Consider the following 25,128-nt stretch of genomic DNA (forward strand, 5'->3'; position numbering starts at 1 on the left):
GGGTGATAGTAAGTGTAGTAAAGGTTTATTTGCAACTGTTTTGTATTAGCCAAAATCATACCTGTTTCCAAACACAACACCAAAAACACGTATATTAATATAAATGTATATATATAAATACGTATATTATGATTTGACAGCAGGTTTCGACGCCCGTGGACCAGACAGGCGTTATTAGAACACCGTTAGCAGCTCTGCGTTTAGGGACAGCGCCCCCTGCAGGCGGGTCCTGACAATAGCAGGGAGGGAGGCTGCACGGTTAAACGCTACAAATTCATTAAAGAGAAAGTAATTTAACACCAACCAGCTCATCACGGACTAGCAGACATGCCAGATAAATACTAAATAAAGAGATTAATAGGTTTTGTAGAGACCTGTGATTTCTGTGGTTGTGTCCTCCCTGTTTTTGTCCCATTCTCTAGTGTCTATTGTCCCCACCTGTGTCTGGTGTCTCTCTCCTGCTTGTCCTGACTCCCCCCACCTGTCCTCTCCTACCTGCCCTTTCTCACCTGTCCCTTCGCACTCCTGCCAGATCTTTCTGACTGCTCTGATGTTCTTTGCTGTCCATCATACGTCTCCATGTTTTTTACCCAGTCCCAGTATAATCGGCGTTTCTGTCCATCCCGCTCCTGTATTTCGTGCCTCTTGTGTATATTTTCTCGCGTTTCTGATTCAGATCCTTCTGCTTGAATGTTTGAGTTGTCCAACCTTTAGTTCTGTAAAAAGCTCTTCAAATTAATAAACGCATTAATAAAGCAGCCCCCTGTCCTGATCTTTAGACGCCATCTACTGTCTGAGAAATTAAGTCCCTTCATAATAAAGTCGAACAACTTCAACTTTATTTGTACGGCATCTGTTGACTTTCATTATTGACTCTAGAACAGACAAAATCCTGGATCCTGGTCGCCAAACAAGCCACCTTGAGCTGGAGCAGCATGGGTTGCAGCTCACTGCACGTTTGGAAATCATGAGATCTATTCCCAGAATGATTAAATCGAGGATATCAGTGCGAGACTTGCGAAGTCTCGCGTGGCGCAGCGAGATCTCCGTCGCTCCAGCCGAGGTTCTCGTTGCACCAGCAGCTTGTCACCAAAGATGGCGATTTGCTGAGTGCTCATGGATACACACATTTCTCGGCTAGTTATCTTTCCAGAACGGGCAACTTCCTAAACAGACTAACTGCATTCGTCAGCAACCGTTTCTTAGTTCGAAGCACATCCGACGCGACCTGAGACGCCGGCGCCATGCAGATCACACTTAAAACGCTGCAGCAGCAGACTATTCAGATTGAGATAGATCCAGAACAAACGGTGAGTTGATATTAGCGCGCATGCTAAGGTTAGCAAACGCTAGCAGGAGCGGGACATATGTTAAAAATTTGCAAGTGCACGTAGAATTTATAGCTGGGATTTGTAATGTGGGAACAAGCTTGTTGGTTTTACAAAAGTCTACCTGTCCCTATTTTGCCTTATCAGTGTTAACATCTAGACAACAAATGCTGAGCAACGCTAAAGCTAACATTTAACTAGCATGGTAACAGCGCGACGTGACTACAAAATTAGTTTCTATGATGTTGTAATTCATCTTTGGCGGTTTAACTTTACTGTCTGTACATTTAAATCAAAGCTGGCGTGATATTTTATCTAATAATGCTAACTTCGGAAATTAAGACAAGTTGGCTATTGTGGTGTGATTGCTAAGCTTCCATGACACTGCTAGTTACGATTAGCCTTGTCAATAGCCTACTGAGAAACTGGCTAAGTTTGTTAGCATGTTCATATTTCCAGACATGCGCCTCGAACTGACCCTCGGCGGAATTGGCTGCTACTCTTTGTGATATGCTTCACTCGGGATGGAAGAAATTCAAATAACTTAACTTTTATGGTCTCGTAAGCACTTTCATGCTTCGAGATTGGCAACTTTGTGCACAGTTAAGGACATCCGGTGGATTTTAGCCTTCAAAATTAAACAGTTTGTTATGTACTCGGTGATATTGGATTAGATGTTTTATTCCCGTCTACAGCCTTGACTTTAGTAGCTGTCTCCCAAACTTTTGAGATTGTAACAAACCATTGTTTCATTGTATAATCAGGTGAAGGCCTTGAAAGAGAAGATTGAAGCAGAAAGAGGAAAAGACAACTTTCCTGTATCCTGTCAGAAGTTGATATATGCTGGGAAAATCCTCCAAGATGACACACCAATTAAAGACTACAAAATCGATGAGAAGAATTTTGTCGTGGTGATGGTGTCTAAGGTGAGAGCTGTCAGGACATGAAACACATCCAGCCCGCATTTGACACCCCTGCGGGTTTTCGGGGTCTTAACAATTAACGGTGATTTATTCTTTTGAAAGGCCAAACCCTCAACTGCTGCCACGCCGCCAGCCTCGGAACCCCCCAAGCCCCCTTTACAGGATTCCGGTTCGACATCAACAGCTGCTCCAGCTGCCACAGTCCCCGCCACAGCCTCAACCCCATCCTCGGCCCCCACCGCGACCCCGGCAGCCGCCCCCGTTCCTTCTGAGGAGGCCAAAGAGGAGCCAAGTGCTGCCATCACTGAACCACAACAGCCGGCCAGGTAGAGCACGACCGGGGTTGATAGATATAGGTTATATATTAGCCCTGTAAAGCCCGACTTGCATTGTAGAGCGAGGATTTTAGTGGCCTGTTGCACCTAAAAGGCTGATGCCCCTTTTTCTGGGTCTCATTTGGCCACTAAACTAGAATGTGTAGCATTTGACAGCAGCGTCAGATGTTAACGTAAAGTCTCTGATTAGTTCCAACTGTACATGAAGGGACTGTCAGGAGCTCTCTGAATCATGACCAAGTGGTTTGAAAGATGAGCTGCGTATTATTAGATTCCAGCCAGCGTCACATCTGCTTCTCTTCCTCAGCGACTGAGGTCGCAGGAACGTCAGGAACTGTCTGATTTTCTCCTCTGTCACATTTTGCAGCTCCAGCGATGGAAGTCAGGGGCTGGACGCTTCTTCCGCGCTCGGTAGGTAACAACTGCCAAGCTTAGCGTCACACCTCGGAGGAGGACAAACTGGTATTTGTGACTGATGTCACTGGGATCATCCCACAGGCTCCTCTTGTTTCGAACAGAGGGTGTCCATCCCGTTATAGTCAGAAATGCGAGTCTTGGAAAGCTCAGCTTCCTCTAAAATATTCCCCAAAAAATGGTCACACGTGTGCTGTTTTAATATTTAATTGAATACAAATGCAACAGAACACATTCATGAAGATGAGTTCCTTCAGAATCGTCTGCGTATCGCTCGATTAACGCTCCCGTGGTGTCGGTGCTTTTGCCCGTAGGACCCCAGCAACTGTTTACTTCATGGATGCATGGAACAGGTTTAAACTTCAGTCATTGGATAAATGCCACAGCCTAGTCCCACCCCCCGACGCCCAGTGTCTCTGGGGGGGGGGGTTGCAGTAGCGGGACGGCGTGGGCTGATGCTTGAAGGATCAGTCGACGGCCTGAAACCTACAGAAGAGGAGGGAAAAGCATGACGGGTTTCTTTTCCCTGAACCTGCCGACTAGGAAGCTGCGACGCTCACTTCAGTGGAGTGTTTTTGGCACAGTCTCTTTAAAAGTCCTAAAAAAGAAATAATTTCTTTGTTACTAAAGCCGAGGCTGAGGCACAGACTCACCTGCGGTGCTTTGTGTAGCACCGTCACGTGTGGCGGCAGTTATTTTATAATCTTTTTGGCATTATTTTATCCTTGTTTCCTCGTGGGTGGAATTAACACTCTTCCATTGAATGACAGTGATTTTGAACCCCACACAGATGCGGGTTTATTCCCTTTGGATCTTGTAAGACAAACTGCAGCTTATTGTTTCGTGTTTGCGTGGTGATTTAGGCCGTTTCCGTTATAACACATGGTAAAGGAAGCCAATCATTAACCCTTAAACCCTTAAATCACCTTAAACACTGTTCCTGCGCATCCTAGTTGAATATAGTTGAGAGTATTTTTTGAGCCCTCTTTGAGAAACACCAGCAGCCGCCACTGTGGACTGTACAATAATCCTATATTTAGGTGGTGACAAAGTAAGCTGTCTCTGACTTTTGGTGTTCAGACTGTTGCAGGAGGGGGGGGGGGGCAGTTTGTTTAGTCATGGAATTACAGCTGCCTCTAAAGCCTCATTATTTAGCAGCAGCTGCGTCTCAGTTTTATTGTTAACTCGGAGGAGCAGACATCTTCAGCCAGCAGATATCCGTGAGACCCGTCCAGAGCGTTTTAGCTATTGTTGGGCTGACCTCAGCGCCGTGCTACGACAAGACTCTGAGGATGACGGCGTAAAAATAGAGCGAGAGAGAAAGCAAAGGAGCCCCAGTTGCTCCCTGCCCAGCCGCTGACACCCAATCCCCGGGTGGGTTCACGCCGCCTCTGGTTTGTTTTCAGTGACAGGAGCCGAGTACGAGGCCATGCTGACGGAGATCATCTCCATGGGCTACGAGCGAGAGAGAGTGGTGGCCGCGCTACGGGCCAGTTTCAACAACCCCCACAGAGCCGTGGAGTACCTGCTCACCGTGAGTCACATCCCATTACTATTGCTCTCCCTCCCACTTCCTGCTGCCAGCATAAAAAGCCATCGCGCTTAATAGAAATATAACCGACCCGCTCGTTTCCTGCTATCGCTAACATTTAGTAGCTGTTAGCAGATGGTGCTTGATTGATAATGTCAATAGGGTCTAAACCAGGCGGGCAATGATGCGATCACTGGTCACGGTTGTGTTTTCCAGGGTATTCCCAGCAGTCCAGTTCAGGAGAGTAATCCCCCTGTGCAGGCCCCAGCACCTCTACCCACAGAATCTCCAGCATCTCCACCAGAAGGTCAGGAGAGAAGAGAAATGTGCCTCCGTCTTTGCATACAGAGAGAAAATAATGTGGGAAGGTTAAATCGAAAGTATCGTAATGTATCAAATACTCAGCATGGAAACAGAAGGGACGTGGTTCACAAATGACGCTTATTGGGAGGTTCTACATGGGTTTATATTGATATTATTATATAGATAAATATATATATATATATATACTCACTGAAAACCCTTCCAGCTGTTCCTGCCAGCTCAGGTTAGCTGAGCTAACGGTCCCGCTCAAGGTTTCTTCCTGTTAAAAGGGAGTTTTTATCAGCTTGTTGTGGGGGGACACAGTAGAAATGAATGTCCCGCTTCCTCATCTATAATGAGACATTTGTGTGTCCAGGAGAGAACCCCCTCGCATTCCTGAGGAATCAGCCCCAGTTTCTCCACATGAGGCAGGCCATCCAGCAGAACCCCAACCTGCTGTCAGCTCTGCTGCAGCAGCTGGGCCAGGAGAACCCACAGCTCCTGCAGGTACCCCGGGGATGGGGGGGGGGTTTGGCTCAAGATGCTGCCGATGATTTCAATCCACGGAACTGGTGGTTTTTCGGTGGGGTTGGTTGGAAAGGCTGGTATCACAGAGCCGTTGTGTTTCTCCCTCAGCAAATCAATCAGCATCAGGAGCGGTTCATCCAGATGTTGAACGAGCCCGTCGGAGAGGGCGGCGAGATGGGGGCAGCCGGCGACGAGGGCTCGTCTGTCAACTACATCCAGGTTACACCTCAGGAGAAGGAAGCCATCGAAAGGGTGTGTGAGGAGTGTGCAGTAAATCACGCCGGTGCTGTCGGACTCCGGAAGACCCCTCCCCCCCTCCTGACACCTTTTCTTCTCTGTCTGACAGTTAAAAGCTTTAGGTTTCCCCGAGGCGCTGGTGATCCAGGCCTACTTCGCCTGCGAGAAGAACGAGAACCTGGCGGCCAACTTCCTCCTCAATCAGGGGCTCGAAGACGACTGAAGAGCGGCGAGCGCTGCCCTCCTCTTCCTCCTCCTCCCCCCGTTTCTCCGCACCTCCCCTCCTCTTCAGCTCGGCATAAAGACTGCACCTACCCCCCCTCCCCTCCCTTTCCCCTCAAATTTACTGTACAGCCACCATCCCAGGCTCCAGTCAACGGGAGGGGGAGGAGAGCGGAGGGCCCGTGGGGGGGGGGTTACACAAAGCGGAGGGTGTGTGTGAGAAATCAGAGGCGGCGTGTGGAGGGATGCTAAAATTGACGTTGGTTCTGGCGGAGTGATTGGGAGGGAGCGGTTTTTAGTGGGGCTTTGTGAACTTTAAATGGGGGGTGGGGGTGGGTGGGGGGGACTGGCAAATGAGAGCGAGTGCGTGTGTCAGTGTGCCTGTGCAGATGGATGCACAGCAGATAATAGCAGAGAACATAATCAATTTGCATTCTCTTTGAGTTTGAGAGCTGTAGCGGGATCATATGGAAGCACATCCTCCTCACTGCACTTCAACATTATCAGTGTGTGTTAACTGCTTGTATGTACCTCTTTAAGCTTCATGTACGTACATCCCAGAATGAAACGCAACAGACTGGAACCGGCTGCCCTGTTGTCTGTGTATGGAGGAAAACAAAGAGAACTAAAGTGAAATGAATTATCTGATTAGTCTGCTTTCTTTCATGACTGTTTACACCACCCATCATCCGTACCAGGCCTCACACTCAAATCATGAATGCACGTTTGTCCTCCTACTTTGACCTTTAGGCTTTTTATTTTAATTTTTTTTAAATCTGTCTGCTGAAGTGCCACCTAGCTTCCTTAGAAACCGAGCAGAGGGCTGGAAGTGGCGGCTCTCGGCATCGTGAGAAATAAATTTGTTTCTGACCTTGCTACAAGTCTTCCCTCATTAAAGGTCTGCTGTCATGTCGGAACTTTAGCCGGAATCAGGGTTCATCTCATTTCGCCAGAGGCCACAATCACAAACCCCGATCAGACACAAGGCGATTGGTGGTGTCATGGTCGCGTCGTTTCACCGTGATGGTGTAGCTTAACTACGACACAAAATCATACCCAAGGGGGCAAAAAAAAAACAAGATTTAGAAGAGCAAAAAGGCCAACAGCCAACGTGCAGAGTGAAGTCTGAACTGACTTGTTTCACCACCCAATCACAGAACGTTTTTTAAAGGTTCTTGTGCAGGTTGCCATCAGGCCCAGTTGCACGGTGAGTACCGTACCTCAGATATACAGTCACCCAGTTTCAATTGCTTAGTTCAGGGGTTGATTACCGGCTTCAGAGAAGCAAATCAGTTTGTAGCTGCTTTCGAGCTGCTTATTTTTAAACATAATGAAATGTTTTGTAAGTGTAACCAGTGAAATCAATGAGTCACAAATACTGATTAAATTAACTACATTTTTGGACACTTCTCAATAAACCTTTATTTATATAGCATCTGTTAGAATCAAAATTGTTTCTAGGCGCTTTACACAATCCCAGGGCCAAACCCCAAACAAGCAACAGTGGCAAGAAAAAAAACCCCTTTAACAGGAAGAAACCTTGAGCAGGACCAGGCTCATGTAGGGGGACCCTCCTTCTGATGGCCGGCTGGGTAGAGAGAGAGGAGAAGGGGGAGGACGGCTAGAGGAGAGAATAGGCATAGATCAGGGAAATACATTAATTGTACAAGCTGCTGGTATAAGAGTGGGTCAGCAGGGTCGGAGGTTGGCAGGCCAGCGTACAGCTATAAAGGCTGCTAGACCTTTTGATGACTACAGGCAGAGAAATTATAGAAGCAACAACATCATCAATGATCTAGGAGAGGACCCATAGGGGTGACAGAGGCCTGTCAGATGATCATGTTTCTGGACCCTGGCAGCCTCGGCCTATAGCAGCATAACTAAGATGTTAACCTAATAATTAGACGACCCTCTAAGAATGATAATTATTTCTAGGATAATAACTGGAACTACAAAATTACGGACAATAAGCTTTTTCAAAGAGGAAGGTTCAAATCGTAAAAATAGAGATGGAGTCAGCCTCCCATACCTGGACAGGGAGCTGGTTCCACAGCAGGTCCCTGAGGTCCAGCAGAACCAGCATAGAAACCAGTCCATGATCTGAAGCTATAAGATCATTAGTAACTTTAATAAGTGCCACTTTTGTGCTGTGATGAGCTCTAAGGGTGTGTTGGAATGGGATCTAAAAAATAAATAATAAAATATGTTATTATTGGTGGATGGAAAATATGGAAACAGCAGAGAGGTGTGTAAGGCTACAACTCTGCATCCTGGTCTGGACCCTGGTTTGTCAGGTCCCTTTGGGTCTAATAAAATTGACCAAGTTACTAGAAATGAGAGAGGCACCATCCCGGGAGGGATGGACACCATCTCTCCTAATTAGACCAGGTTTTCCCCAAAAACTGTTCCAATTGTTTACAAAGGACACCTCGTTTTCTGGACACCACCGTGACAGCCAGCGACGAAGCAACGACATGTGACTAAACATTTCATCGCTGGCCAGACTGGGGAGGGGACCAGAGAATGCTACGGAGTCCGACATTGTTTTTGCGTAATCACAATCCAGCGAAGGGCCTGTGTTCCTCTCTTCTCCACTTAACAATGTTGCTGCTTTCTCTCTCCTGCCACTGAGCGGCTGACGTTAATGTAACACCTTGATGTACGGTCCTTTAAACATTACATTTAACCCATATTTACCCTTAGGTTTTGCCCATAAACAAAAACAAAACAAAAACTAACCAATAAATTAAAATAAGAGCAGTTATTTACAATACAGCCTCGGTTTAAGATGAGTGGGCTTTGAGATTTGGCTTTTGCCTCCATTTTGTCATTTTCCATTGAAGTCTATCGGGGAGAGGAGAGTCTACTATCACACAAACTACAGTTTTCGATTGTTAACCCTTGTATTATGTTGAAAAAAAATTACAATAATTATGTTGCGGGTCATTTTGACCCGTACTGTGTAAATCCATTCAAAACAGACAAAAAACAGTTTAAACCAACAACAACTTTATTTTAGAATATATGAACATTCAGAAAAGAGACATAACAATACATTTTAATTTCAACACTATATTTAGGAACTATTTTGTTCAAGTTTTTCCCTATGAATTTTTTTTTTCCATTTAACTTGCCCCTTTTTTCACATTTTCCAAATTCAACATTTCAATGCTCTCCACATGATGGACAGAATGTAACTGTGTGCTTTCTGCAGATATAACTCTTGCATTTCACACAAGAGGTACTTGTTTTGATGTCATCTCGGGAGGGACAGACCTGGCATCTTTTCCGTTTCTTTACACCTGTGTCCACTGGATCCACTGCAGATTGGCTGGATGACCCCATCTTGACCTTTTCAATGACAGCTGCCGCTGCTGAGGATCGGGCTGGCCTGGCTCGCCTCTGGATCATGGGAGTGACGAGTGCTTTGCCGAGTTCTTCCAGGAAAAGCCGACGTCGGTACAATTTCCCGGCATTCCATTGCTGGTTGATTTCAGTCCACAGAACATAGGCATTGTAAGCAGACACATCCACAATGTTGTAGAAAATCACCAAGGGCCAACGGGCAGTCTTGCGCTGGCAGCTGTATGTTGCTGTGACTTTGTCCAAATTGTCAACTCCTCCTTTGGTGGAGTTGTAATCGAGGATCATTTGTGGCTTCATGTCTTCTCTTGTGCTCAGATGCATCTGTGTGCATTGTGCTCATTACAAGAACATTCTTGTTTCTCTTTGGGCAGTATGAAACAACTGTTGCTTTCTCCGTGAAAACAAATACTGAGGAATGCAGAGGTCTGCCCTGCATCTTAAGAATTTCACTGGGAAGTTCTTGCTTATTTCTTCTGACTGTTCCCAACATAGTCAGCTTTTTCTTGTGAAGTTCTTCTCCAAGGCGGTAGGATGTAAAGAAGTTGTCACATGCGATGTTATGACCTTGCAACCCTTCACTCATCTCCAGCACCACACGCATCCCCTGATTCTTCTCAGATGCTCCTCCAGGTAGCTTTCCAGTATACACTTGCATATTCCATGCATAGCTGGATTTTGCATCACAGGCCGCCCACATTTTGATGCCATACTTGGCAGGCTTACTGGGCATGTACTGTCTGAAAGGACAGCGCCCCCTAAATGGAACAAGGCGCTCATCTACAGTAACATTGGACCAGGATTGTACAACAAAGGTAGAATTTCAACCCATTTATCCCATACATCTCTAATTGCAGCTAGTTTGTCTCTTTCACAACGACCAGCTCTGGTTTCACGGTTGTCAAATCGGATCACACGAGATATCATGTGAAATGTCCCCAGAGACATTGTTGCTCGAAAGATTGGCCTTCCATACTCTTCATCCCATAGACTTGAAGTTGCTTCTCCCTTTGACCTGTACATTCCAGCTAATACCAGAATTCCGATGTAAGCATGCAAGTCAGTCTGATCCAGTGGCTTCCATTTCTCCTGAAATACACGCCTCCCCTCCAAGTTGGTCATTTCCAGTATGATCTTCTCAATTGGTGGGGATATGAAGAGCTTAAATGTTGATATGATATCATCAACTCGTGTGACAGCAAATCTTGTAGGACCGGGAGTCATTTTGATGACATTGGAAGATGACAGTCTACCTCGGCTTTGGTGTGGTGATGTTGACCATTTTATTTTACCATCTTTAGATGCCCATGTCTCCTCTGTGGATGATGATTGCTGCATTCCTTGGCTTTCATCCAATGGAGAGACAACGGCAGGCTCGTCCTCTGAATCCTCCTCATCATCAGAAAATTGAAAATCTGGATCATCAGTTACATTGTCCTCGGTCTCTGAAATATCCTCTGTCTCTGAAACCTCTTCCTCTGCATCAGTGTCTGAGTTCAAAATCTGTGATAAAGCTTCTTCAGCTGTAAACGTTCTGGAGCTCATTTTTGGTGTGTTGGTCAAAGAGATGGCATAAGAAAAGTGACAAGAAAAAGGGAGAGAAAGTCCCTCCTCGATGCACCTGGGTCTCTGGCAGTCAAAATACAATTAAATGTACATCACAGCACAATACTCTTTGATGTAGATCAGAAGGACATCAAAAGGCATGTTTATTTTGGATATTTACTGCTACTTACTCACATAAAAGTGTCCGGGTCAAAATGACCCGCAACATAATATTCATATTCAAACTCTGCACAGACATTCCACTAAACACCACAGTGTCCAAATTTTACACACCAATTCATGACCCTAGATGAGGAAAAGTCACAAAATTTCATGAAGAAAAACCAAAGATAACCAGTACTTTGGTCAACACAAAAACCAAAACGGGTCAAATTGACCCGTAGCATAATACAGTACTTTAGAAAATGACAAAGGGTGATAGAGGGGTTGTGGGTAAAGGGATATCATGTCTTTGATCTTTGAACATGATAGACAAATATATTTAAAAACAAAAACCACTTCATATACTTTGAGCTTTGGTATTAAAGGATAGAGTCTAACATAGGTCATTTTTATGCAGTATTTTTGAGGACTGGGGTAGTAGCGAAACCGGTCTACAATTTGACATTACGTTTGTAAGGAGGTTTTAAGATAGGAATAACTTTGGCCGTTTCATTCTGCTTGGAAATATTCTCGTTTGTAGAGTCATAACAAACACTACTCAGCACTACAGAAAAGATGGCACACAGGTAAGTTTTGATTGATTCAATTATTTGGCAAGGAAATTTACATTAGCTAAAAATAAAATCTCTGGCCTTGTAGAGATTGCAGGTTTTTGACAAAATGGTGGACCTGATTGACTTCCTCTGGAATGATTTTTTAGAGTCTGAGCATTGGACAAGTTATGTTTTTATTATATACCCTTACCCGTACCAACATAACGAGAAATGATGGTTTATTTTAATGGTGTAAGGAGAGAAATATCAGGCATTGTATATCTTTGGATACAGTTGTGAGGGTGGCTTAGTCCTTTGGTAAGTGGGGCACTGTGCAGTGAGGGGAAGCTTAAGGTGATCAATGATACTGAAGACGACCTTAATAAATTGCTTGATAATTAATAATGGCTCCAACTTGTCATGAGATCAGTGTTTCCCTAGAGTTTCTGTACTCCATTTTGATTTAAAGGAGACTTCTCTTAATCTTTTTTCTTCTCTCTTCTCACATATCAGCTACCAACATTGGTGTCCATATCCATCCGCATACGAGCACAACATAGTGGAAATTGGAAGCATACTCTTTTCCAGACAAACCAATTATCTGGTGCAGTCCATTCTGGGAGAGGGTACATTTGGCAAAGTAGTCAAATGTATAAGACTCAAAGACAACAAGACTGTGGCAGTCAAAGTCATAAAGAAAGAAGAAGATTACTATGATTGTGTAGAGGATGAAGTAAGTAATAATAACTTTTGTTCCTATTTGCACTTGTATATGGTTTAATTAAGGTGAATCTTGATATTTGTCTCTTTAGATACTAGCCCTGCTAAAGCTTAAAAATCTGGATCCAGAAATATGCAACATTGTCCAGATTCACGCAGCCTTTTTTGACAGAGGATATTTCTGCTTCGTCTTTGAGTACCTGGACAAAAGTCTCTTTGACTACATGGTGGAGAACGATTTTCGTCCTCTGCCTCTAGAGGGAATCCGATTAATTGTCCAACAGGTATGTCTCGCTGCACTTCCTTTTTCATTAATAGCCCCTTGGTCTAATGTTGAAAAAGTATTGTGAAAGTGTTTTATTCGCTTTAAGCTTGCAGTTGCACTTCAATCTCTGAGGAGTGTGGGACTAACACACTGTGATATAAAGCTGGACAATATTATGCTAGAGGACCATGAAAAGCAACCCTTCAGAATCAAACTTATCGACTTTGGTCTTGCAGACGTTGCATCCAGTATACCACAGGGCTCAGTTATACAGGCCCTCTGTTACAGGTAATTATTTTTGCAAATGTTTAAAATCATGGAAATCTATAAATAACCAAGTGTAAAAAGCAAAGCAACACCCTTTTATAGGTCTCCAGAGGTCCTTTTGGGTCTTCCGTTGACAGAGGCTGTCGACATGTGGTCTCTGGGCTGTGTGGTTGGAGAGTTACACCTTGGGGATCGGCTCTTTGATGGGAACAATGAGTATGACATGGTAAGTATATTTGTAGTATTTGTAGTTTACTTCATTCTTTTCTTTGAACTTTTCTGTAACGTAAACTTTTTTTGGTGAATATTGTGACGTGGTGTTTTCTTTACCCACAGATGAGGAGCATTGTGGAACTATTAGGTCAACCTCCGAATCGAATGCTAGATGCAGGCATAAAAACGAATCAATACCGTATTTTCACGACTATAAGGCGCACCTAAAAGCCTAGAATTTTCTAAAAAATCTACGGTGCGCCTTTTAACCCGGAGCGCCTTTTGTATGGATTACGGTAATATTGGTTAATCGCGGCTACCGTAGTCAGTAGACGTGGCCGAGGTAACAGCAGTAAATTCAGTCCCAAACCATTTCTGTCTGTAAAGACCCCAAAATGGCTCCTCGCAAGAGACGCGCTTTTGACGCAGAGTTCAAACTGAAGGCTATCAGTCACGCAGTTGAACACGGAAATAGAGCAGCGGCAAGAGGATTTAACGTGAACGAATCAATGGTGCGGAAGTGGAGGAAGCAACAAGACGACCTGCGCCAGGTAAAGAAGACTCAACGGAGCTTCCGAGGAAACAAAGCATTAAGTGGATTAACAAAGGAACTCCAGCCGCTAGATATTGGTGTCAACGGGGCATTCAAAACTAGACCGCGAACTGCGTGGGAGCGGTGGATGACGAACGGCGAACACACGTTCACCAAGACGGGGAGACGGCGCCGAGCGTCATACGTCACTATCTGCCAGTGGATCGTAAATGCCTGGGCATCGACCGTGGTCCGAGCTTTCGGGAAGGCAGGGATTGTCACTGAAATGCCAGACAACACCAGCGACACCGACCCTGATGACGACTTTGACGAGACGGAGCCGGCCATGTTGGACGCCGTATTAGCACAACTGTTCAATTCGGACACCGAAGAAGAAGAATTCGAGGGATTCCTGGATGAGGAATGAACTGATAAAGTGATCTTTACGTGTTTCTTTTGTGTGTTCACAACTTAACAAGGCTGGTCATACTGTGAATATGGACATTACCGTTTGAACAACGTTGTTATATTGCTATTGTTATATTGCTATCGCTTTGCACTACTTCGAGAGTTCGAGTTACCGTATATTGTGTTTGCACTAACGTTTGATTTACCGCAACGGTACTACGTGATAAAAATGTTGCACTAAATCGAAGATTTATTAAACTCCACTTGTGATAAAAATGTTGCACTGCCTGTTATAACTCGCTGTTATTAAACGAACTGTGTTACGCAAAAACACTACGTCACTCGGGGGAAAAAAATAAAACAGCTGTTTATTCGTTTTGGGAGTGAATAGAGTTGTGAGAACGACGGTTTGTATTCTATTAATAAAGTTTGACTGACTTATCTGGCTGTTTTATTGACATTCCTTTTAGCGCAGCTCGATCTAGTGAACGCGTCATGAAACCACAGGCACTACGCAGTTTCTATGCTATGCGCCTTATAACACGGTGCGCCCCGTGTATGAAAATATTTCTAAAATAGGCTGTTAATTGAAGGTGCGCCCTATAATACGGCGCGCCTTATGGTTGTGAAAATACGGTACTTTAAGAAAAGCTTGTGCCCATGGAATCGATCATGGAAACTAAAGGTATGTGTGGTAGTTTGTCCAAGATATTTCGTACGGACTCTCATTTTTTTCCCCAAATGAATAGGTAGGAATGTTTATTTTGTTATCCTTAACTCATTTTCTGTTATCTGTTTAGACACAACTCAGAACAGCAGGTCATAAGCTTCTGGATTCTCTGGATGACATTTTAAGCGTAAGTTTTTCCAGTTTTAATTTGTTATTCACATCAATGTAACAACGCTTTCTGTATAGCGTAAAGAATATATTTACAGGGTAATTAGCTACTTTAAATTACTTTTTATTGTTCCAGGCCTTCCACACTAAAGGCTGCGAAAATCCAGACCTCAGTCTGTTTGTTGACATGTTAAAGAAAATGCTTGACCTTGATCCTGCTACGCGCATTACCCCAGCTCAACTGTTGCAACATGGTTTTCTGACCAACACTGAGTAAGTCTACACAAAGATCATTCGTTTCAGTCCTAAAACCCTTGATTTATCCATTTGAAAAAATTGCAGGATCTCAGATAATTTTTAAGTCAAGTATTTGTTGTCTTGAAGGGTGGGGACTACCTGTATAGAGCCAGAGGTTACTGCCAGCAAGAAAAATGGACAGTCTTTACAGTCGCAGTGGGAAAACACCCAGCACAACCAAGCAAGCCAGTTAAAAACAGGGCAGAAAAGAAAGCATGACTATAAAGATGATGACCCAACTTGTCACGACTCCAAGCGGCCTAAAATTCAGTCAAGGGTGACACCAAGGAAGGACACACAAATGAATGCTGTGAATTCCACTGTTCAGAGGAAGCTGCCTGATGGGAAGGATGGTGGGCCTCATTGCTCCACCTCGATGGCTGTGCCCAAGTTCAGCCAACAAGCTTTGAAAAGAAGAAGGAAATGCACAGGCAGGAAAGGAAAGAAAAAGTAACTGACTCCCTGAACACATATGTTGTGGGTACAGTCCCATCTGGTCTTTCAATCACATATTCACCCTGAATTATAATAAAGGAAGCTGATTTCATTATGTTAAACATTAGTTCTGTTTTTTCAAGACCATAAAGTGTTTACAGAAAATGAAACAACAAATTGGTGCATTCAAATTAATATAATTAGTATTTGGGAACCTATTCCCTTGTTTTGTGGTGCCTGAGGAAAAGTTGACTGATTTTCACTTTGTCCTATTTACTCTGCCTATTGTTGCACACAAAATTGGAGTAACAATATTTAATATGTTTATTTCAAATATTTTATTCTCAGAAGATAAAAACATTTCAAAACTAACATAATTTAATAGGCCAAAATGTTTTAGGCCAACTTTCTGGCCAATGGTGATATATGGCTGATGTATAAGTAGTTTGCACACAGTTGCTAAAACAGACAGGAAACAGCTAATAACTGCCAAAGATATGTTTGATAAAGATACACAGGATATCCCCAAACTACTTGTTACCAACTATTTTTAATTAATCCTGCACAATCATCACAATCATCCTTAGCAGATGTATGTGTTGCTCTCACCAGTGTTTTCAGTGTAAATCACCATAGTAATTATAGAGAAAATAATTAGTCACCTTCTCTCAGTGTTTCTTTATTCATCTACTACTATAAAACAAAATCTGTACATTTTCCATCCCTGTGAGACAAGTCCCTATCACAATTAACGTCACCCTCACATGGACATGGAAGAAATTTGCAATCAATCAATCTTTATTTATATAGCTTCTGTTACAATCAAAATTGTTTCTAGGCGCTTTACAGAATCCCAGGGCCAAACCCCAAACAAGCAACAGTGGCATTAACTGACGTTAATGTAACACCTTGATGAACGGTCCTTTAAACATTACATTTAATGCCATTTTTACCCTTAAGTTTTGCCCATAAAACCTTTAAAACAAAAACTAACCAATAAATTAAAATAAGAGCAGTTATTTACAATACAGCCTCGGTTTAAGATGAGTGGGCTTTGAGATTTGGCTTTTCCCTCCATTTTGTCATTTTCCATTGAAGTCTATGGGGGAGAGGAGAGTCTACTATCACACAAACTACAGTTTTCAATTGTTAAACTTACCAGTACTTTAGAAAATGACAAAGGGTGATAGAGGGGTTGTGGGTAAAGGGATATCATGTCTTTGATCTTTGAACATGATAGACAAATATATTTAAAAACAAAAACCACTTCATATACTTTGAGCTTTGGTATTAAAGGATAGAGTCTAACATAGGTCATTTTTATGCAGTATTTTTGAGGACTGGGGTAGTAGCGAAACCGGTCTACAATTTGACATTACGTTTGTAAGGAGGTTTTAAGATAGGAATAACTTTGGCTGTTTCATTCTGCTTGGAAATATTCTCGTTTGTAGAGTCATAACAAACACTACTCAGCACTACACAAAAGATGGCACACGGGTAAGTTTTGATTGATTCAATTATTTGGCAAGGAAATTTACATTAGCTAAAAATAAAATCTCTGGCCTTGTAGAGATTGCAGGTTTTTGACAAAATGGTGGACCTGATTGACTTCCTCTGGAATGAATTTTTAGAGCATTGGACAAGTTATGTTTTTATTATATACCCTTACCCGTGCGCAAAAAAAATGAACATGAAATAATTTTATTTTGAGAATAGGGTGACAGCAGATATAGGTAGACAAAATTGGCAGACAAGATGTACAAAAATGTAATCGTAACCCATGTCCCCAAATCAAACAGAAGTCCTGTATATCCATTTTATTATTGTTCTACTGTAGCTTTATGAGTGAAGCGGCTCATAAAGTTTCTGCAACATAACGAGAAATGATGGTTTATTTTAATGGTGTAAGGAGAGAAATATCAGGCATTGTATATCTTTGGATACAGTTGTGAGGGTGGCTTAGTCCTTTGGTAAGTGGGGCACTGTGCAGTGAGGGGAAGCTTAAGGTGATCAATGATACTGAAGACGACCTTAATAAATTGCTTGATAATTAATAATGGCTCCAACTTGTCATGAGATCAGTGTTTCCCTAGAGTTTCTGTACTCCATTTTGATTTAAAGGAGACTTCTCTTAATCTTTTTTCTTCTCTCTTCTCACATATCAGCTACCAACATTGGTGTCCATATCCATCCGCATACGAGCACAACATAGTGGAAATTGGAAGCATACTCTTTTCCAGACAAACCAATTATCTGGTGCAGTCCATTCTGGGAGAGGGTACATTTGGCAAAGTAGTCAAATGTATAAGACTCAAAGACAACAAGACTGTGGCAGTCAAAGTCATAAAGAAAGAAGAAGATTACTATGATTGTGTAGAGGATGAAGTAAGTAATAATAACTTTTGTTCCTATTTGCACTTGTATATGGTTTAATTAAGGTGAATCTTGATATTTGTCTCTTTAGATACTAGCCCTGCTAAAGCTTAAAAATCTGGATCCAGAAATATGCAACATTGTCCAGATACACGCAGCCTTTTTTGACAGAGGATATTTCTGCTTCGTCTTTGAGTACCTGGACAAAAGTCTCTTTGACTACATGGTGGAGAACGATTTTCGTCCTCTGCCTCTAGAGGGAATCCGATTAATTGTCCAACAGGTATGTCTCGCTGCACTTCCTTTTTCATTAATAGCCCCTTGGTCTAATGTTGAAAAAGTATTGTGAAAGTGTTTTATTCGCTTTAAGCTTGCAGTTGCACTTCAATCTCTGAGGAGTGTGGGACTAACACACTGTGATATAAAGCTGGACAATATTATGCTAGAGGACCATGAAAAGCAACCCTTCAGAATCAAACTTATCGACTTTGGTCTTGCAGACGTTGCATCCAGTATACCACAGGGCTCAGTTATACAGGCCCTCTGTTACAGGTAATTATTTTTGCAAATGTTTAAAATCATGGAAATCTATAAATAACCAAGTGTAAAAAGCAAAGCAACACCCTTTTATAGGTCTCCAGAGGTCCTTTTGGGTCTTCCGTTGACAGAGGCTGTCGACATGTGGTCTCTGGGCTGTGTGGTTGGAGAGTTACACCTTGGGGATCGGCTCTTTGATGGGAACAATGAGTATGACATGGTAAGTATATTTGTAGTATTTGTAGTTTACTTCATTCTTTTCTTTGAACTTTTCTGTAACGTAAACTTTTTTTGGTGAATATTGTGACGTGGTGTTTTCTTTACCCACAGATGAGGAGCATTGTGGAACTATTAGGTCAACCTCCGAATCGAATGCTAGATGCAGGCATAAAAACGAATCAATACTTTAAGAAAAGCTTGTGCCCATGGAATCGATCATGGAAACTAAAGGTATGTGTGGTAGTTTGTCCAAGATATTTCGTACGGACTCTCATTTTTTTCCCCAAATGAATAGGTAGGAATGTTTATTTTGTTATCCTTAACTCATTTTCTGTTATCTGTTTAGACACAACTCAGAACAGCAGGTCATAAGCTTCTGGATTCTCTGGATGACATTTTAAGCGTAAGTTTTTCCAGTTTTAATTTGTTATTCACATCAATGTAACAACGCTTTCTGTATAGCGTAAAGAATATATTTACAGGGTAATTAGCTACTTTAAATTACTTTTTATTGTTCCAGGCCTTCCACACTAAAGGCTGCGAAAATCCAGACCTCAGTCTGTTTGTTGACATGTTAAAGAAAATGCTTGACCTTGATCCTGCTACGCGCATTACCCCAGCTCAACTGTTGCAACATGGTTTTCTGACCAACACTGAGTAAGTCTACACAAAGATCATTCGTTTCAGTCCTAAAACCCTTGATTTATCCATTTGAAAAAATTGCAGGATCTCAGATAATTTTTAAGTCAAGTATTTGTTGTCTTGAAGGGTGGGGACTACCTGTATAGAGCCAGAGGTTACTGCCAGCAAGAAAAATGGACAGTCTTTACAGTCGCAGTGGGAAAACACCCAGCACAACCAAGCAAGCCAGTTAAAAACAGGGCAGAAAAGAAAGCATGACTATAAAGATGATGACCCAACTTGTCACGACTCCAAGCGGCCTAAAATTCAGTCAAGGGTGACACCAAGGAAGGACACACAAATGAATGCTGTGAATTCCACTGTTCAGAGGAAGCTGCCTGATGGGAAGGATGGTGGGCCTCATTGCTCCACCTCGATGGCTGTGCCCAAGTTCAGCCAACAAGCTTTGAAAAGAAGAAGGAAATGCACAGGCAGGAAAGGAAAGAAAAAGTAACTGACTCCCTGAACACATATGTTGTGGGTACAGTCCCATCTGGTCTTTCAATCACATATTCACCCTGAATTATAATAAAGGAAGCTGATTTCATTATGTTAAACATTAGTTCTGTTTTTTCAAGACCATAAAGTGTTTACAGAAAATGAAACAACAAATTGGTGCATTCAAATTAATATAATTAGTATTTGGGAACCTATTCCCTTGTTTTGTGGTGCCTGAGGAAAAGTTGACTGATTTTCACTTTGTCCTATTTACTCTGCCTATTGTTGCACACAAAATTGGAGTAACAATATTTAATATGTTTATTTCAAATATTTTATTCTCAGAAGATAAAAACATTTCAAAACTAACATAATTTAATAGGCCAAAATGTTTTAGGCCAACTTTCTGGCCAATGGTGATATATGGCTGATGTATAAGTAGTTTGCACACAGTTGCTAAAACAGACAGGAAACAGCTAATAACTGCCAAAGATATGTTTGATAAAGATACACAGGATATCCCCAAACTACTTGTTACCAACTATTTTTAATTAATCCTGCACAATCATCACAATCATCCTTAGCAGATGTATGTGTTGCTCTCACCAGTGTTTTCAGTGTAAATCACCATAGTAATTATAGAGAAAATAATTAGTCACCTTCTCTCAGTGTTTCTTTATTCATCTACTACTATAAAACAAAATCTGTACATTTTCCATCCCTGTGAGACAAGTCCCTATCACAATTAACGTCACCCTCACATGGACATGGAAGAAATTTGCAATCAATCAATCTTTATTTATATAGCTTCTGTTACAATCAAAATTGTTTCTAGGTGCTTTACAGAATCCCAGGGCCAAACCCCAAACAAGCAACAGTGGCATTAACTGACGTTAATGTAACACCTTGATGAACGGTCCTTTAAACATTACATTTAATGCCATTTTTACCCTTAAGTTTTGCCCATAAAACCTTTAAAACAAAAACTAACCAATAAATTAAAATAAGAGCAGTTATTTACAATACAGCCTCGGTTTAAGATGAGTGGGCTTTGAGATTTGGCTTTTCCCTCCATTTTGTCATTTTCCATTGAAGTCTATGGGGGAGAGGAGAGTCTACTATCACACAAACTACAGTTTTCAATTGTTAAACTTACCAGTACTTTAGAAAATGACAAAGGGTGATAGAGGGGTTGTGGGTAAAGGGATATCATGTCTTTGATCTTTGAACATGATAGACAAATATATTTAAAAACAAAAACCACTTCATATACTTTGAGCTTTGGTATTAAAGGATAGAGTCTAACATAGGTCATTTTTATGCAGTATTTTTGAGGACTGGGGTAGTAGCGAAACCGGTCTACAATTTGACATTACGTTTGTAAGGAGGTTTTAAGATAGGAATAACTTTGGCTGTTTCATTCTGCTTGGAAATATTCTCGTTTGTAGAGTCATAACAAACACTACTCAGCACTACACAAAAGATGGCACACGGGTAAGTTTTGATTGATTCAATTATTTGGCAAGGAAATTTACATTAGCTAAAAATAAAATCTCTGGCCTTGTAGAGATTGCAGGTTTTTGACAAAATGGTGGACCTGATTGACTTCCTCTGGAATGAATTTTTAGAGCATTGGACAAGTTATGTTTTTATTATATACCCTTACCCGTGCGCAAAAAAAATGAACATGAAATAATTTTATTTTGAGAATAGGGTGACAGCAGATATAGGTAGACAAAATTGGCAGACAAGATGTACAAAAATGTAATCGTAACCCATGTCCCCAAATCAAACAGAAGTCCTGTATATCCATTTTATTATTGTTCTACTGTAGCTTTATGAGTGAAGCGGCTCATAAAGTTTCTGCAACATAACGAGAAATGATGGTTTATTTTAATGGTGTAAGGAGAGAAATATCAGGCATTGTATATCTTTGGATACAGTTGTGAGGGTGGCTTAGTCCTTTGGTAAGTGGGGCACTGTGCAGTGAGGGGAAGCTTAAGGTGATCAATGATACTGAAGACGACCTTAATAAATTGCTTGATAATTAATAATGGCTCCAACTTGTCATGAGATCAGTGTTTCCCTAGAGTTTCTGTACTCCATTTTGATTTAAAGGAGACTTCTCTTAATCTTTTTTCTTCTCTCTTCTCACATATCAGCTACCAACATTGGTGTCCATATCCATCCGCATACGAGCACAACATAGTGGAAATTGGAAGCATACTCTTTTCCAGACAAACCAATTATCTGGTGCAGTCCATTCTGGGAGAGGGTACATTTGGCAAAGTAGTCAAATGTATAAGACTCAAAGACAACAAGACTGTGGCAGTCAAAGTCATAAAGAAAGAAGAAGATTACTATGATTGTGTAGAGGATGAAGTAAGTAATAATAACTTTTGTTCCTATTTGCACTTGTATATGGTTTAATTAAGGTGAATCTTGATATTTGTCTCTTTAGATACTAGCCCTGCTAAAGCTTAAAAATCTGGATCCAGAAATATGCAACATTGTCCAGATTCACGCAGCCTTTTTTGACAGGATATTTCTGCTTCGTCTTTGAGTACCTGGACAAAAGTCTCTTTGACTACATGGTGGAGAACGATTTTCGTCCTCTGCCTCTAGAGGGAATCCGATTAATTGTCCAACAGGTATGTCTCGCTGCACTTCCTTTTTCATTAATAGCCCCTTGGTCTAATGTTGAAAAAGTATTGTGAAAGTGTTTTATTCGCTTTAAGCTTGCAGTTGCACTTCAATCTCTGAGGAGTGTGGGACTAACACACTGTGATATAAAGCTGGACAATATTATGCTAGTGGACCTTGAAAAGCAACCCTTCAGAATCAAACTTATCGACTTTGGTCTTGCAGACGTTGCATCCAGCATACCACAGGGCTCAGTTATACAGGCCCTCTGTTACAGGTAATTATTTTTGCAAATGTTTAAAATCATGGAAATCTATAAATAACCAAGTGTAAAAAGCAAAGCAACACCCTTTTATAGGTCTCCAGAGGTCCTTTTGGGTCTTCCGTTGACAGAGGCTGTCGACATGTGGTCTCTGGGCTGTGTGGTTGGAGAGTTACACCTTGGGGATCGGCTCTTTGATGGGAACAATGAGTATGACATGGTAAGTATATTTGTAGTATTTGTAGTTTACTTCATTCTTTTCTTTGAACTTTTCTGTAACGTAAACTTTTTTTGGTGAATATTGTGACGTGGTGTTTTCTTTACCCACAGATGAGGAGCATTGTGGAACTATTAGGTCAACCTCCGAATCGAATGCTAGATGCAGGCATAAAAACGAATCAATACTTTAAGAAAAGCTTGTGCCCATGGAATCGATCATGGAAACTAAAGGTATGTGTGGTAGTTTGTCCAAGATATTTCGTACGGACTCTCATTTTTTTCCCCAAATGAATAGGTAGGAATGTTTATTTTGTTATCCTTAACTCATTTTCTGTTATCTGTTTAGACACAACTCAGAACAGCAGGTCATAAGCTTCTGGATTCTCTGGATGACATTTTAAGCGTAAGTTTTTCCAGTTTTAATTTGTTATTCACATCAATGTAACAACGCTTTCTGTATAGCGTAAAGAATATATTTACAGGGTAATTAGCTACTTTAAATTACTTTTTATTGTTCCAGGCCTTCCACACTAAAGGCTGCGAAAATCCAGACCTCAGTCTGTTTGTTGACATGTTAAAGAAAATGCTTGACCTTGATCCTGCTACGCGCATTACCCCAGCTCAACTGTTGCAACATGGTTTTCTGACCAACACTGAGTAAGTCTACACAAAGATCATTCGTTTCAGTCCTAAAACCCTTGATTTATCCATTTGAAAAAATTGCAGGATCTCAGATAATTTTTTAAGTCAAGTATTTGTTGTCTTGAAGGGTGGGGACTACCTGTATAGAGCCAGAGGTTACTGCCAGCAAGAAAAATGGACAGTCTTTACAGTCGCAGTGGGAAAACACCCAGCACAACCAAGCAAGCCAGTTAAAAACAGGGCAGAAAAGAAAGCATGACTATAAAGATGATGACCCAACTTGTCACGACTCCAAGCGGCCTAAAATTCAGTCAAGGGTGACACCAAGGAAGGACACACAAATGAATGCTGTGAATTCCACTGTTCAGAGGAAGCTGCCTGATGGGAAGGATGGTGGGCCTCATTGCTCCACCTCGATGGCTGTGCCCAAGTTCAGCCAACAAGCTTTGAAAAGAAGAAGGAAATGCACAGGCAGGAAAGGAAAGAAAAAGTAACTGACTCCCTGAACACATATGTTGTGGGTACAGTCCCATCTGGTCTTTCAATCACATATTCACCCTGAATTATAATAAAGGAAGCTGATTTCATTATGTTAAACATTAGTTCTGTTTTTTCAAGACCATAAAGTGTTTACAGAAAATGAAACAACAAATTGGTGCATTCAAATTAATATAATTAGTATTTGGGAACCTATTCCCTTGTTTTGTGGTGCCTGAGGAAAAGTTGACTGATTTTCACTTTGTCCTATTTACTCTGCCTATTGTTGCACACAAAATTGGAGTAACAATATTTAATATGTTTATTTCAAATATTTTATTCTCAGAAGATAAAAACATTTCAAAACTAACATAATTTAATAGGCCAAAATGTTTTAGGCCAACTTTCTGGCCAATGGTGATATATGGCTGATGTATAAGTAGTTTGCACACAGTTGCTAAAACAGACAGGAAACAGCTAATAACTGCCAAAGATATGTTTGATAAAGATACACAGGATATCCCCAAACTACTTGTTACCAACTATTTTAATTAATCCTGCACAATCATCACAATCATCCTTAGCAGATGTATGTGTTGCTCTCACCAGTGTTTTCAGTGTAAATCACCATAGTAATTATAGAGAAAATAATTAGTCACCTTCTCTCAGTGTTTCTTTATTCATCTACTACTATAAAACAAAATCTGTACATTTTCCATCCCTGTGAGACAAGTCCCTATCACAATTAACGTCACCCTCACATGGACATGGAAGAAATTTGCAATCAATCAATCTTTATTTATATAGCTTCTGTTACAATCAAAATTGTTTCTAGGTGCTTTACAGAATCCCAGGGCCAAACCCCAAACAAGCAACAGTGGCATTAACTGACGTTAATGTAACACCTTGATGAACGGTCCTTTAAACATTACATTTAATGCCATTTTTACCCTTAAGTTTTGCCCATAAAACCTTTAAAACAAAAACTAACCAATAAATTAAAATAAGAGCAGTTATTTACAATACAGCCTCGGTTTAAGATGAGTGGGCTTTGAGATTTGGCTTTTCCCTCCATTTTGTCATTTTCCATTGAAGTCTATGGGGGAGAGGAGAGTCTACTATCACACAAACTACAGTTTTCAATTGTTAAACTTACCAGTACTTTAGAAAATGACAAAGGGTGATAGAGGGGTTGTGGGTAAAGGGATATCATGTCT

The 25,128-nt window shown here is 41.5% G+C and overlaps 5 protein-coding genes and 1 long non-coding RNA gene across 7 annotated transcripts; all 6 read left to right on the plus strand.

The window, feature by feature from the left end:
* Nucleotides 1-1,041: 1,041 nt before the first annotated feature.
* rad23aa (RAD23 homolog A, nucleotide excision repair protein a) lies at nucleotides 1,042-6,697 on the plus strand. 2 transcript variants are annotated; one of them, XM_029836590.1, is made up of 10 exons: nucleotides 1,042-1,310; nucleotides 2,093-2,254; nucleotides 2,354-2,577; nucleotides 2,954-2,997; nucleotides 3,315-3,353; nucleotides 4,407-4,534; nucleotides 4,748-4,838; nucleotides 5,211-5,341; nucleotides 5,471-5,614; nucleotides 5,709-6,697. In XM_029836590.1, exons 1-10 carry the CDS (start codon nucleotides 1,245-1,247, stop codon nucleotides 5,820-5,822), a joined length of 1,143 nt encoding a protein of 380 aa, XP_029692450.1. In that variant the 5' UTR covers nucleotides 1,042-1,244; the 3' UTR covers nucleotides 5,823-6,697. The 2 variants fall into 2 exon arrangements, with proteins under 2 accessions (XP_029692450.1, XP_003964320.1); XM_003964271.3 differs by lacking the exon at nucleotides 3,315-3,353 and having other exon boundaries at nucleotides 1,044-1,310; nucleotides 5,709-5,850.
* A 2,261-nt stretch (nucleotides 6,698-8,958) lies between these two features.
* LOC115250039 (uncharacterized) lies at nucleotides 8,959-10,714 on the plus strand. Its single transcript, XR_003888616.1, has 2 exons — nucleotides 8,959-9,337; nucleotides 10,486-10,714. It is a non-coding gene; the product is annotated as an uncharacterized lncRNA (long non-coding RNA).
* Nucleotides 10,715-11,141: 427 nt separating this feature from the next.
* LOC115250038 (homeodomain-interacting protein kinase 1-like) lies at nucleotides 11,142-13,099 on the plus strand (the record flags this gene model as incomplete). The annotated part of the gene is made up of 6 exons (XM_029836981.1): nucleotides 11,142-11,478; nucleotides 11,959-12,178; nucleotides 12,258-12,449; nucleotides 12,537-12,718; nucleotides 12,800-12,923; nucleotides 13,034-13,099. Coding segments are annotated over exons 1-6 (795 nt in total), but the record flags the coding sequence as incomplete, so codon positions are not given.
* Nucleotides 13,100-14,469: 1,370 nt separating this feature from the next.
* On the plus strand, nucleotides 14,470-15,571 carry LOC115249937 (probable serine/threonine-protein kinase dyrk1). The gene is made up of 4 exons (XM_029836626.1): nucleotides 14,470-14,535; nucleotides 14,651-14,707; nucleotides 14,825-14,961; nucleotides 15,073-15,571. Exons 1-4 carry the CDS (start codon nucleotides 14,470-14,472, stop codon nucleotides 15,437-15,439), a joined length of 627 nt encoding a protein of 208 aa, XP_029692486.1. The 3' UTR covers nucleotides 15,440-15,571.
* A 1,241-nt stretch (nucleotides 15,572-16,812) lies between these two features.
* Nucleotides 16,813-19,816, plus strand: LOC115249938 (homeodomain-interacting protein kinase 2-like). Its single transcript, XM_029836627.1, has 9 exons — nucleotides 16,813-16,917; nucleotides 17,586-17,805; nucleotides 17,885-18,076; nucleotides 18,164-18,345; nucleotides 18,427-18,550; nucleotides 18,661-18,780; nucleotides 18,896-18,952; nucleotides 19,070-19,206; nucleotides 19,318-19,816. The coding sequence occupies exons 1-9, from the start codon at nucleotides 16,907-16,909 to the stop codon at nucleotides 19,682-19,684; spliced, it is 1,410 nt and encodes a 469-aa protein (XP_029692487.1). The 5' UTR covers nucleotides 16,813-16,906; the 3' UTR covers nucleotides 19,685-19,816.
* Nucleotides 19,817-22,543: 2,727 nt separating this feature from the next.
* On the plus strand, nucleotides 22,544-24,060 carry LOC115250040 (probable serine/threonine-protein kinase dyrk1). The gene is made up of 6 exons (XM_029836982.1): nucleotides 22,544-22,588; nucleotides 22,670-22,793; nucleotides 22,904-23,023; nucleotides 23,139-23,195; nucleotides 23,313-23,449; nucleotides 23,562-24,060. Exons 2-6 carry the CDS (start codon nucleotides 22,716-22,718, stop codon nucleotides 23,926-23,928), a joined length of 759 nt encoding a protein of 252 aa, XP_029692842.1. The 5' UTR covers nucleotides 22,544-22,588; nucleotides 22,670-22,715; the 3' UTR covers nucleotides 23,929-24,060.
* The last annotated feature ends 1,068 nt before the right edge of the window (nucleotides 24,061-25,128 follow it).

Source organism: Takifugu rubripes, chromosome 5 (assembly GCF_901000725.2).
Source record: "Takifugu rubripes chromosome 5, fTakRub1.2, whole genome shotgun sequence".
In the NCBI taxonomy this organism is placed as follows: Eukaryota; Metazoa; Chordata; class Actinopteri; order Tetraodontiformes; family Tetraodontidae; genus Takifugu; species Takifugu rubripes.

Excerpts from the sequence above, each read along its gene's own strand:
- rad23aa (XM_029836590.1), top strand. The coding sequence starts at position 1,245 with ATGCAGATCACACTTAAAACGCTGCAGCAGCAGACTATTCAGATTGAG. Across the intron at positions 2,578-2,953 it reads GAACCACAACAGCCGGCCAG|CTCCAGCGATGGAAGTCAGG; the intron begins GTAGAGCACGAC and ends CACATTTTGCAG. Across the intron at positions 3,354-4,406 it reads TTCATGGATGCATGGAACAG|TGACAGGAGCCGAGTACGAG; the intron begins GTTTAAACTTCA and ends GTTTGTTTTCAG.
- LOC115249937 (XM_029836626.1), top strand. The coding sequence starts at position 14,470 with ATGGTTGTGAAAATACGGTACTTTAAGAAAAGCTTGTGCCCATGGAAT. Across the intron at positions 14,536-14,650 it reads ATCGATCATGGAAACTAAAG|ACACAACTCAGAACAGCAGG; the intron begins GTATGTGTGGTA and ends TTATCTGTTTAG. Across the intron at positions 14,962-15,072 it reads GGTTTTCTGACCAACACTGA|GGTGGGGACTACCTGTATAG; the intron begins GTAAGTCTACAC and ends GTTGTCTTGAAG.
- LOC115249938 (XM_029836627.1), top strand. Across the intron at positions 18,346-18,426 it reads ATACAGGCCCTCTGTTACAG|GTCTCCAGAGGTCCTTTTGG; the intron begins GTAATTATTTTT and ends ACCCTTTTATAG. Across the intron at positions 18,551-18,660 it reads GGAACAATGAGTATGACATG|ATGAGGAGCATTGTGGAACT; the intron begins GTAAGTATATTT and ends CTTTACCCACAG.
- LOC115250040 (XM_029836982.1), top strand. The coding sequence starts at position 22,716 with ATGTGGTCTCTGGGCTGTGTGGTTGGAGAGTTACACCTTGGGGATCGG. Across the intron at positions 22,794-22,903 it reads GGAACAATGAGTATGACATG|ATGAGGAGCATTGTGGAACT; the intron begins GTAAGTATATTT and ends CTTTACCCACAG. Across the intron at positions 23,450-23,561 it reads GGTTTTCTGACCAACACTGA|GGTGGGGACTACCTGTATAG; the intron begins GTAAGTCTACAC and ends GTTGTCTTGAAG.